The 12,041-nt window shown below is 52.6% G+C and overlaps 1 protein-coding gene across 1 annotated transcript; it reads right to left on the reverse strand.

The window, feature by feature from the left end:
* Positions 1-320: 320 nt before the first annotated feature.
* On the reverse strand, positions 321-9,329 carry PLEKHO1 (pleckstrin homology domain containing O1). The gene is made up of 6 exons (XM_080801203.1): positions 9,047-9,329; positions 8,326-8,472; positions 3,689-3,829; positions 2,921-3,025; positions 2,447-2,548; positions 321-1,336 (listed from the first exon to the last, which is right to left on the reverse strand). The coding sequence occupies exons 1-6, from the start codon at positions 9,074-9,076 to the stop codon at positions 632-634; spliced, it is 1,230 nt and encodes a 409-aa protein (XP_080657329.1). The 5' UTR covers positions 9,077-9,329; the 3' UTR covers positions 321-631.
* Positions 9,330-12,041: the final 2,712 nt, after the last annotated feature.

Here is a 12,041-nt window from a genome sequence, read left to right on the forward strand (position 1 = left end):
AAAGGTGTGGGAAATGACGACACCAGGCAGACAAGATATCCAGGCTGCTTGGTCTCAGATGATATGAACAAGAAGCTGGTGTGTCTGGTGCGGGGGGGGGTGTCCCACAAATCCTACTCAGGGCTGGGACAGGTGTCACTTCTGTGTGTGCAGTTGGCAATGGCTTCCACATCCCCAGGGCTAGAGCTGGACAGCTGAAATTTCACCCTCGGATTGACAACCTGGAATGGGACACAAGAGAAAAAGCCTCCCCCGCCAAACTTAGCTTATACATATCCTTGGGAGCAGCAGAACGTTCCCTGCTGTGTCTCAGAGAGGTGGTGTGTGTAAGTGGCCAGACTATGCCTTTATTCCACCCCCTCCCTCTTCATCTACGTGAAAGCTTCTTAATACTAATGCAGGGGTCACCTCCTCAAATCTGAGGCAACTGAGGTGTCAGAGAAAACAGCCACGGGTAAGGAAGGAAAGGAGGGTGGGGGGAAGGTTGGGCAGCAGCAAGAGCAACGAGTTTTGTGTTTGTTTTTTTTTCCTTTTTTTGACTGAGGTAAATAAAAAAGCTTTATCCTGCAACACTTGAAGATAAGAGTCTGTGTACCCCACGCCCCCAAGTCCCAGCCGCCGACCCCTTCCTTCACATCAGGCTTTTCCGGTACTGACTGTGCTGAGGGGCGGGTCTGAGGTGGGAGTCGGGGGTCTGCAGGTCCATCTGTCTGTACAGGTCCCTCAGCTCCCTGACTTCTTGTAGCACCCGCTTCGCCTGGCTCCAGTTTGACGACGCCTCTCCCAGCAGCCGCTCTGTTTCCAGCAGCAATTGCTCTGACTCGGAATCCGGAGGAGACCGAGGGGGGTCCTTGGCCTTTCGCTTCCCATCGCCCAGTCCCTGAACCTCTGCCAGCAGCTCCTGAGTCTTCTCCAGTTTCCTCGCTACCAGGTCCTGGATCCGGGACAGCTGGCCCGGGTGTGGGGGAAGGAGGGCTGGGGGGTCTTCGGGCCGCAGCTGGAGGGTGCGGGCTGGGGCAGCGTCCCGCTGGGACAGGATCTCCTCCAAGGAGGCACAGCGGCCTTTCTCTGTGGTGGTCAACTTCTTTGGGGCCTGTGGGGTGTACGTGGCCCCTTTGTCTGGCTTTTCCCAAGATCGGGGAAGGCCGCTGGCTCGGTCTGAGGAGGGCTGGATACGGTCTGAGTCTGCTCTCCGCCGGCCGCCTGCCAGCTGGGCCACGGACTTGTCCAGGTCCACCCGGAAGCTCTCAGCACAAGAGGTTGGCTCCTCGGGGGAGGGGTCTTCCTCCTGGATCAGGTCCAAGGTCAGCATCCCGTCGGAGGTAGAGGTGGAAGCCTAGAGAGAGAGGGAGAAGGGAGGTGTGAAGTGGGGGGAACAGCCATCAGGAGGCGGTTCAGGAGGGACTGTCTGAAAGACAGAGGCAAACTGATCCTTTTCCTCCTCAAGGTGCCTTCCCTAAATGAGAAGCACCCCATCCTGATGGAGCCCTTGGACTTTCTTACTGTTTCTTATTCCTTTGATAGTGATCGGAACTTCTCATTTTCCTGTGATTTACAGGAACTTCTCCTGCCCATTTCCCATATTCTCCGTTTTACTATAAACTTCCCAGAGAGCACCTTTCCCCCTCTGTCTTGTGGACTCTACACATCAAACTGGGTTGGACACACACAGGAGGGTCCACACACATACACTGTCCTTTTCCATCTGTGTCCTCGAACCGCCTCTGCCCTTTAAAGCTCAGCACCCCCTGTCTTCAAGTCAAACTTGTTCTAATTCCAGAATACTATAGAAAAAATAACGCAGGCATTATTCAGCACCTCATGTATACTGAGATACATGTTGTTTCAATCATTCGTTCCTCCTAGCAGCCCCTCAGGGTAGGCACGGTGACTGCCTCCCTTTCCTGCTGAAGACTGGTGGCTTCAGGGAGTCACACAGAGAGAGTAAATCACAAACCTAGGTTCCCACCTGGTTCTATGCGATTAAAAAGCCTGAGTTCTTTCTAGTACCCCCAACTGCCTCTCTCCCTAGAGACTGAGAGCTGGGACGGTGACAGGAAGCAGCACTCTGCGAGTTCCAGGCATTCACGGTGAGCCTCGAGGTGACTACATGACCCAGTGCCGCTCCCTGTCAGGCAGGCTGCCACGGTCTCACAGCTTCTACTCCATGGTACAGCGTTCACCTCTTCTGTGTTCACTTTCCTTGAGGTAGATCCCATTTTCCACAAAGAATGATCAATTTATTGAGGGCAAGGGCTTTAGAACTCATAGTAGGTGCTAACTATTTCTGATTTGGAGGAATCAGGCAGGGAGACGGGGTGAAGGGACTCCCCTGGTCTTTGACCTTGGTACCACGGATGCCTCTGGTGGGCTGGACAGTCTTGTCTGAGATGGACCGACACGGAGTCGGCCCTTCAACAAGTTATTTTCTTACAGACTTACGTACCACGGCCATCAGGTGTCCCCGAGTTGGGGGGCGGCGGGAGTGTTGGATTTTTGCCCTGTCTCGAGTGGGGTGGGCGAGATAGCTGTCCTCCTCAACAGTGACCTGAGGAGATACATTGTGAGTCATGGGTGCTCTTCAGAGACTGTCCTACCCCTGCAGCCCCTGTGGCCCGAACATGCCTGGAGCAGGAAATGAACCCACCCCATTAACTGCTTCTGAGAAGATCCAAGGGCAAGGCCTCTACTGTATGTGTGGGGGCTCCAGGGCTGGCCCCCGGCCTCACAAAGCACGGAAAGAGGAGTTGGCAGAGAGACTCAGAAGGTGGGAGAATGGGGTTTGCAGAGGGAGCTAAAGAAGTCTAGCCCTGGGGGCTAGCAAGTTAAGAGTGGTCCACCCCAAAAGCTGACCCTTTAAGTGAGTCACGGTCTTTGCCTCTGCCCTGGTGTTCCTCCCCTCCAGATGAGCCCCCCTGACCTCATCCAAGATGCGGTTCTTGGCTCGAGTGATGGCCGAGTTGAGGGCACTGATCCAGGATTCCTTCTCTTCTGGACTCACGGCTAGGAAGATCAGGTTGGGAGCCTGTGAGGGGAAGATTCTTGGTTCAGCCAGCGTTTTAGGGTTGGTGCCTCACTATGACAGTGAAGAAATAAGGAATTAGACCCAGTTCCTAGGAGAGAGATTCTGCTTCCGGAGTCATCCCTAACCTAAGGAAACCAGCCTCTATTCCTAAAATATGCCACAGCTTAGAGGTTGTTTTAGAAATGACCAAGGAAGAGCTAGGAAGGATAATGGATATTAACATGTCATTGGAGATAATTATAGGACGTTTGATAAATAATAAAGGACAGGTTCTAAACTAAAGATCTTTAAATGCTTGAGTAAACAGAAGTTATAGGAACTTCCCTGAGTCCCCTCAGACAGAGAAAGTCAATTCAGAACTTCACCTATCAGGGTACAGGGAAAACTGGTTTTCTTCCAAGGGATGTCTGATGTTCGTGTGTGTGTTGTGTGTGAGAGACAAAGAGAGAGAGAGAGAGAGAGAGAGAGATGATCTCTGTGCTTGAACAGTTCAAAGGCTGGCTTGCCTGGAGGATGGGAAACGGCCATGATATTCTCGGGTTAAGTAACAAAAGCTGGCAGGAGGGCAAGCCCAGGGCCTCTGAGCAGAGAGTGGTGGGAGAGAACCTGAAGGGCTGAGGTGTTCTGCGTTCCCTGGGGGCCCAGGAGGCAGGCGCGACATACCGTGTTGCCAGGCTGTTTGGAGTGGGCAAGAGTAAACTTGCTATGGTTTTTCTTGCTCCTGCTCTTGGATTTCCGGAGCTCTTCACACTTCTCGTAGTCGCTCAGGTCAAACACCTCTTGAATATTTTTCTCATCTTTTACCTGGGGGAGGGTCAGAGGGGAGGTGCTGAGGATAAAACGACCTCATGCCTTTCCTCGGACTGTTCATTTAGACCGGTCCTGGGAAGCAGGATAACCTAATGGGAGGGGGGGGGGAACAGGGTAGGAAAGCTGTCTGACCCAAGGCCCACACAGGTCCAACAGTGGGCACAGTCCTGCGGGAGCCCTCAAGCCCTGACTCTTCAGGTGGGTTTCCATGCAAACCCCTTAGCCCCACTCTCTTCAGCTAAGCTGTTTCCAGAGACCCAGGATGTCTCTCTTCACTCTGACTCCCATTATGTCCTTCAAAAGACATGGCTTACGTAGAGGCTAACAGGTTAATCCTACCATCCTGAAGAAACCAAGACTGGGATGGCTGTTGATCACCCCAAGGGAGAAGATAAAAGCAGGGTCAGCATCACGGAGTGTCTCGAGGCAAAGGCTACCTCAGGTCTCCCCCATCTCATTAAACATTTGCATTGTTGCTTATTTTTTTTAAAAGATTTTATTATTTTTTAAAGTAATCTCTATACCCAACCTGGGGCTCGAACTCAGACCCCCAAGATTATAAGGCGCACACTCCCCTGACTGAGTCAGCCAGGTTTTCTTCCCTGACCTGACTCCTTCCTCAAATACATACTATTCTAAAGAGTCATCAACCTCCTTCATTTCAGAAGCTTCAGAGCCATAGAAACAACAGTCCCCTGTGTTGTTTGTTCACACAAGCCAAAAAATACACCTGCAGTTTGCCCTCTGAGCTACTGAGAAGACTTGCAGGCTTCAAGAGCCGTTTTAAGTCATCCACCTCTCTCTGGACAAAGATGCACTCAGGCTGTCCCTGGAGGAGGAAATTTCAGACTTGTATTCTGCTCCTTCTTTCCATGGTTCCAGTTTGAGAGCCAAAGCGTCTTCCTGCCAGGAAGTTCTCCTCTGTGTCTACATGGAGCCCTCCCTGCTCATGGCGCCTCTCTGGCACCCTTCCCACCTTTAGCCAGCATTTGGCCCTTCACTCTCTCGCCCATTGTCTCAACAGAGACCACACTTCTCTCTACATCCTCTGACCCCACAAGCCTCTGCGGAGAGTCACAAAGCAAATGCCAGTAATATTTCTGCCAAAGTCTGTTTGAAACCTCTCTGTCGTTTCTCCTCTCTGCTAAGGTGTTCCCCGAAGTCCTGGGACTCTGAAGCTGTGGCTTATGGACTATTCTGGCTTGCAAGAGGGGAGGGACTTAGTCACCATCTCAGACCAGCAGACTGGGATTGGAAAGCGCTTTCACCCTCTGCCGTTTGAGCCTGGGAATGAGCTGTTTTTGTTTTCCTGGGATGAGATGAAAAGCACCAGTGCTTGTTCTGCTAAGACTAAGCAAACCCTAAGCAAACCGGGGTGCCTGGGTGGCTCAGTGGGTTAAGCCTTTGCCTCCGGCTCAGGTCATGATCTCAGGGTCCTGGGATCGAGCCCCGCATAGGGCTCTCTGCTCAGCGGGGAGCCTGCTTCCCCCTCTCTCTCTGCCTGCCTCTCTGCCTACTTGCAATCTCTGTCAAATAAATAAACAAAATCCTTAAAAAAAAAAAAAGACTAAACAAACAGATAAAAGCACTTTCATACCTCTCCTGGAAGACACGTACCCTCCCCCCGAGCTGTGTGCAGGCAGAGGAACTTCATCTACTCTCCTAGTTCTCAGCAGCCTTGAAGTGGGGGAGTGATTCTCTCTTCCACTCCCCAGCCAGTCTCTGGTCTTGCCCCTGCCTGTCCTTGGGACTTGGACTTGCCATTGGGGCCAGGGGGCTGACACAGAGGAGGAGGGCTCATCCCACAGCCTCTCTGGGGTCAATGGCAGCCTATACCTCGGCCTGGCGAGCCTCCTCCATGGCTTTCCCCTTTCCAGGGCTCCCGGGCTTTGGGCTGGTAAGTGACCCAGAGGCCCGGGAAGATTGTGGATGGCAGTGGAGAAGATGTCAACAAGGGGCGTCTGAGAACAATTCCCAGAAACGTGGGGCAGGGAGGGAGGATGATGCCTCAGTCCCCTTGTCCTTCTTCCTCAGACGTGAGATTATCAGCAGCAACCAGAACTCTTAGCGAGAAAAGTGCTGGGTGTGTGTATGGAGCCACGGGACAGAGTTACTTGTTCTGTTTTCCTTACAGGAAGGGAAGGGAAGGGAAGGGAAGGGAGGGGGGATATTCTGCCCTGGACACAGCTGACGAGGAACCCCAGGAAGGAGACAGTGACAGAGATTAGGCCTTGATAGGGCAGCGGTAGGAGAAGGGGCAAGACAAACAGCGGGACGAGGAGATTACTGTTCCCACCGAAGACTGACAACTCTGAGACCCTTGCCCTTTCCTCCACCAAACGCCCTAAGTCTCATTTACTGATCTTCCAAAGCTAACCCTTCCTTTCCCCTGGGCCCACAGAAAGGGATTTTCCCTTGCCAAAAAAGATACCCTGAACCCAGTTTCCTCTACCAGGAGATCTCCCCAAGATCTAGTTTCTGTTCCTATACATCAACCCCATGATCATAAGATGCCCTTTGACTGAGGAAAGTGATTCATAACAACCCATAGAGAAGGATTTCTTTGATGGGGTGGTGGTGGGAGACCCTGCCTTTATGAGAAGTAACAAAAAGGACTGTTGAAATTTCGAGGGGACAGAGTTAGGAATATTCTTATGTTAACACCTAAATTACAAACATTACACTTCGCATTTAAAAAGAAATCTTGAATCTTAATAGATTCTGCTCTGAAGCTTGTGGGAAGTGGACAGAATAGAGCCTAGAGTCCTCTGTCTGCTTCACCCTAAGTCCAGGCCCACCATGGCATGGAAATGGGCTCCAAAGAGGAGTAATGGTAGGCTTGTTCCCACTTCTCCTTGTTCCCACTTCTTCTTAGTCCTCAGCAGGGGGCAATGGGCCCCATGATGGATGGGTCAGATGTTCCTGACTCACAGGACACCAAGCCTTGGAGGCTGAGGTCATTCCATCCTTCCCCTGTCTCTGTACTCCTTCCTCCACAAACAGGGAGCAAGCACGCTCTTTTGCTTCCAGACTCTGTTCTTCAGACAAACAACAAACAAGAAAAGAGGTCTTGTTCCTTCTCCCCTTTCACTGTTCTCATGGTTCCCCTTTGACGTGTGGGAAGTTCTCCCTGATTGCTCACCAGAGTTTCCTGCCATTATGAAGTTCGGGGAAGACAGGAGATACACTTTGACACTTGCTCGTTATTATTTTTTAAACTGGAAAGCCAGCAAATTGTGGAAAAACCTTCTATAGGATTTGGGATGGGGTGGAAGTGGCCATTAAAAAGAAATCCTACTATCAAAGCCTTCTCTCACCGCCCTCCATCACCAAGTTCCCGGCTTAGCCTAAACTGTCAGGTCGAAACAGGGATCGCTTGGGCCTGGGCACAGCTCAGCTCTCCCCTACTCCGCTAGGTACACGTTGTGTTCAGATGAATACTTTTTCTCTAGGACTGCACATGTGTCTGTTTCAATACCATAAAAGGATTTATTTACCTAAATATAGTCTACTGCAGAAAGCAGAAGAGGTTAGAAATCAGGGTGGACTTCCCAGTTAGGCCCAGGGTGGGGGGAGTGGGTTGGGTGGGACACAGGATTGGGGGAGGAAGGGCCACCCAACCAGGGGAGCACAGCACAGTCTCCTAGCCTAATGCGGGCACAGTCTCAGAAGTAGGGACTGGAATGACTTCCAACTCCTGGAGGGCAATGTCAGTTTCTCAGGTGTTACTGATCTCAAGAAATAGAGATAAAAGGGACAAGAGTGTGGATTCAGTGATCTGGGCTCAGGTTCTGAATGTGGACTGTGGTTTTCATTTTAACTACCCGGGGACAGACAGGGGTTCCTGACTCCATTTGTCTGCTTTCTGATACAAATGGGGGGAAGTTAGGAAGAGGGTGGAGAATGAGTTCCCTGCTGCTTTTTTTTTTTTTTTTTTTTTTTAAATGGAGTGGGAAGCATACTGGTTAGGAATGTTGGCTTCAACAGAAATAACTACCCCTCACAGATACTCTGCCTGAGGTCATATGAGACTGACCAAGGGTTGCCCACGTGTTCTCTGTGACTGGGGCAGCTGCCCTTGTGATATGACCTGCATATGCCTTTTCAGCAGCCGGGGCAAAGGAAAAAAAAAAAAAAAATCCCACCTTCAGCTAGCTGCTAGGATAGGGTAGGGGGCAGCAGGGGACACTTAGAACTTTGGGACACCTTGGGAGGGAGATTATCGTCCTTGTCGGAAAGGTGTTTGCAAAGCAAAATCATTAAGTTAAGATGCATGCCCAACTTTCAAATTCTTGCTCGGGGCTTCTGGAGAAAGGGTAACCTTCCTCTGCAGACCTGACAGGGGTAGAGACCAACCGAACTGGTGAACTTGCTTCTGGAACAAAATAGGGGGCGAGGGAAGGAGGGGACAGAAGTAGAGGAGTCCCCTGTCCGGGGGCAAAACGGGGGGATATGAGGAAACGGGGACAGAGGAGGCAGAGGGCACCTACCTCCTTGTCAGAGACGTACAGCTGGTCCCCCTTCAGCACCACATAACGGTTTTTCCAGATCTCCCTGAAAATCCCTTTCCCGCAGAATTTCCGGACCCAGCCGACCTTCTCAGGCGGTGCGGACGGATGGTTGCCATCCTGAAGCCCCTGGCCCAGGGCAAGAGCAGAACCTTCCGGTTAGGTGGCTGTCGCCTCTCCCCGTCTCACTCCGGCCCTCACGACCCTCCTCGGCTCCCCTGTCCCCGGCTTTCCCGTGACCGCCCCCCCACCCAAGCCCCCAGAGGCTGGACTCAGGGCGCCCCGCGTTCGCTCCCCACTTCTCGGAAGGTTTTCACTCTGGGCAACTCTCCACCCCCCACACGCCCCGCCGCCCTCCCGCTTCCCCCACATAAACAACTCCAAGTGCGAGAGGAGGGGGCGCCGGGGCCCGGCCTGGGCGGAGGGTGGCCTCCGGCTGGCCGCCAGTTCCCCCGCCCCCTCCCGCAGCCTCGGTCCCCGCCACGCCGGGATGAACGGCATTTTATTTTATTTCTCATTGTCTTCGGGGCCTCAGCCGCGCGCACGCAGGCGGCGGCCGGGCCCGGGGGAGGGGGCGCGGGGGGCGGGCGCAAAGTGAGCCAAGTCCAAGCCCCCGACCCAAGTCCGCACACAAAAGCCCCCCGGTGCGGCGCCGGGGCCGCGGGGCTGGGGTCCTGGGAGCGCGGGCGGCGGGCGCACTCACCCTCTTGGCGGAATTGTTCTTCTTCATCATTCCGGGTGGGCGCGGGCGCGGGGGGAAGGGGCCGGCTGGCGGAGCTGCCCCCCGCCGCCGCCGCCGCCGCTCCTCCCTCCCTCTCCCGGACTCTCCCCTTCTTTGTAGCTCCGGTTACACTAAAGGCCGGCCTCCCTCGCACTCGCACACACACGCACGCCCGCTCCCCGCCCCTCGGCGCCCTCCATCCCGGCGCCCACGCGGCCCGGGCCCCCGCGCGCCCCCGCCGCCAGCTCCCCGGCCCGCGCCCCGCGGTTCCATCCGCGGGCCCGCTGACGTTGCGAGTTCAGAATAAAGGGCGAATCGCGGAGCCGGAGATGGTGCGCTCCCCCACCCCCCCTCCTTTGTTTCTGACTCGCCGAGGGTGAAGAAGACAGACCTAAACCCAGCCGGAGAGAGCGGCTCCCGGGGCGGGGGGGCGGGGGTGGGGGGTGGGGAGGGCGCGGGACCCACGCTCGCACCTGCGGCGGGAGCCGAGGGTGGAGCCCGAGACAGCGACCCGCCCGACCTGCCCGGATTGCCCGCGGAGGCGGCGGGAACGGATAATGGAGAGAGATCTAGCAAGACCGAGAGAACCTAGATCGAGATGGTCTCCCTCCCAAAGGCGAAACAAAAACAAGAGCGGGAGGTGGGAGGGCGCTCGCCTGACGGAGAACCGGCGTGGGGAATTCACACTCCCTGGGTGGTGGAGATAGTGGCCTGGGTAGGTCAGGTGTTGGGGAAAAGTTTTCTGTGCCCCGAGGAGGGGGGTATGGATGGGTAGGGGCGCGCGGGGGGAGTGGAGTTCGTATTAATCCAAATTGCTGCCAGTTTGCAAAGCCTCAGGCCTTCTTCAAGCCTCCTAAGTACGAAGTGGACATACGTGTGATCTCCATTGCACATGGAGAAGAGTGAGACTCGGGATGGCCCAGGGATATGCAGACACGGTAAGTACTGGCGGGAGTACATTTCTCCGTCTCCAAAGCCATTGTCTAGAGTAACATGTGGCTTTAAATATAAGCTCCAGGTGAGGCTAAAACTTCCTTGCTATCTCTTCCTGCTGCCCTCACCTGGAAGCACCCCATCTCAGTCCAGTGGAGGGAAGGGCTCTGTGCCCAGAGGATGCCCTGACTGGAGAGACCTCTGCTGATGCCTCCTACACCAGATCTGCCTCGGAGCTGACAGACCAACATCTTAGCTTCATTTTTTTCCAGTACATATTTAAGGGCAGGTGGAGAGTCAGGAAACCCAGGTTTGGGTACCAGTTTCATCTTCACTACTTTGTGGCCTTTGGTCAAGTCACTGAATATTTTTTTTTAATTTAAATTTTAGATTTTATTTATTTGAGAAAGAGAGAGAGAGGAGCAGAGGGAGAGGGACAAGCAGACTCCACACTGAGCGCAGGGCCCCATGCGGGGCTCCATCACGCACCCCGAGATCATGACCTGAGCCGAAACCCAGAGTTGGGCATTTAACCCACTGAGCCACCCAGGCACCCCAAGTCACTGAATTTCGTCAGGACTCTGTTCCTCAACATATTAAACGGTGAGGGATGAACCGCCAATTCTATCAACAAGGAAAGTTAGTGGAATATAGGAGATGACCTGTGGAAGTCCTATGAAAATCCACAAGTATTGCCCTCTAGGGCTAATTATTGAATGATAATAAGCTAACAGAAACATTGCCTGGCATATGGTAGACAAGCAATAACCACAAAATGAATACAAATCCCTGGCACACAAGAGCAGGGAAAATGAAGAACTTTTTTTTCTGGCGGTGTCTCAAGATAAAAGAAAATATCAGGAATGGGGCGGTCTTGGCTTTTTCTGGCATCTGTCAAATGAAGGAGGGGCTTTTCTCTTTCCCCAGTCACCCCCTTTCTTCCTAATCCCAGTGATATTCCTCTTAACCTCTTTTCATTTACCAGAGTAATTAATTCCTCTATTTTAGACTGATACAGACATTTATCCTTTCAAAATGGTCTTATATATCATTTCTTTAAATCTTTAGTGCCACCTTGTGAGGTATACAGAATAAATATTATTCCCACTTGGAAAATGAGGAATTGGCATGGCAAATCAATCCACTTGCCCAAGTTTACACAGCAAGTTACTAGCTAAATGGATTAGAATCCAGGTGTTCTGACTCCAGTGCACTGTTTAGGCTTTGTACACACACACACACACACACACACACACACACACAGACTCCTCTCCCCTTCCACCATCTCTGTTTCTCGCTCCCTGTTAAAAAAGTGCTTTAAAGGGAATCAGAAAATCCAGGTCATCTTCATAAATGAGGAAGCAAAATGTCCCAGTGTACTGGGGAGGAAAAAGTAGGAGGCATGCTCTTTTGAGGGCTTGCTGGCCAGGTGGATGAGAGTGGTTTGGATTTATAATTTAAATAGATTCTGGCTTATGGGAGACAAGTGATTCATGATTTGCCCCATCTTCCTCCTTTCTCCTTTGAAAAGTCAACGAATATTTGAGTGTCTGCTGTATGCAAGGTACTGGGGTCCTTGTGTTAGAGTTTTGTGGAACATTAGGCAGAGGGACTGGTAGAATATCAGAACCCTCCCAAGTAATTTTCAGATTCCAGAACAGATGCATGTGGGCTGGAGAACCTTTCCTGCCTATTTGCTCCTGAAGATGTTACATAAATCTCTGGATTTTTCTCACTAACCTGTACTGCTTCTCTGCCTCCTCTTACTGTCCTGCCCCTACCTCCTTTCGCTTTGCCTCCCGTGGTCCTGTTACTCACGCCCCTCTCCCTGGGCCATACTCATCCCGGGCCTGTTCTTCAGCTGACTTCTCTCTCACCAGGTGAACCTCGTGGCACCTGAATTGGGATCTTTGACTCTGGGGTGTTTCCAAGGATCAATTCTTAAGTGAGAAATCTCAGAGTGAGAATTCACCGGTGCTTTTTTTTTTTTTTTTTTAACACATTGTCACAGCACTGTCTCCTCAGTGAGCTTGATACCATGATA

The sequence above is a fragment of the Martes martes genome (genome assembly GCF_963455335.1).
Source record: "Martes martes genome assembly, chromosome: 4".
Lineage (NCBI taxonomy): Eukaryota > Metazoa > Chordata > Mammalia > Carnivora > Mustelidae > Martes > Martes martes.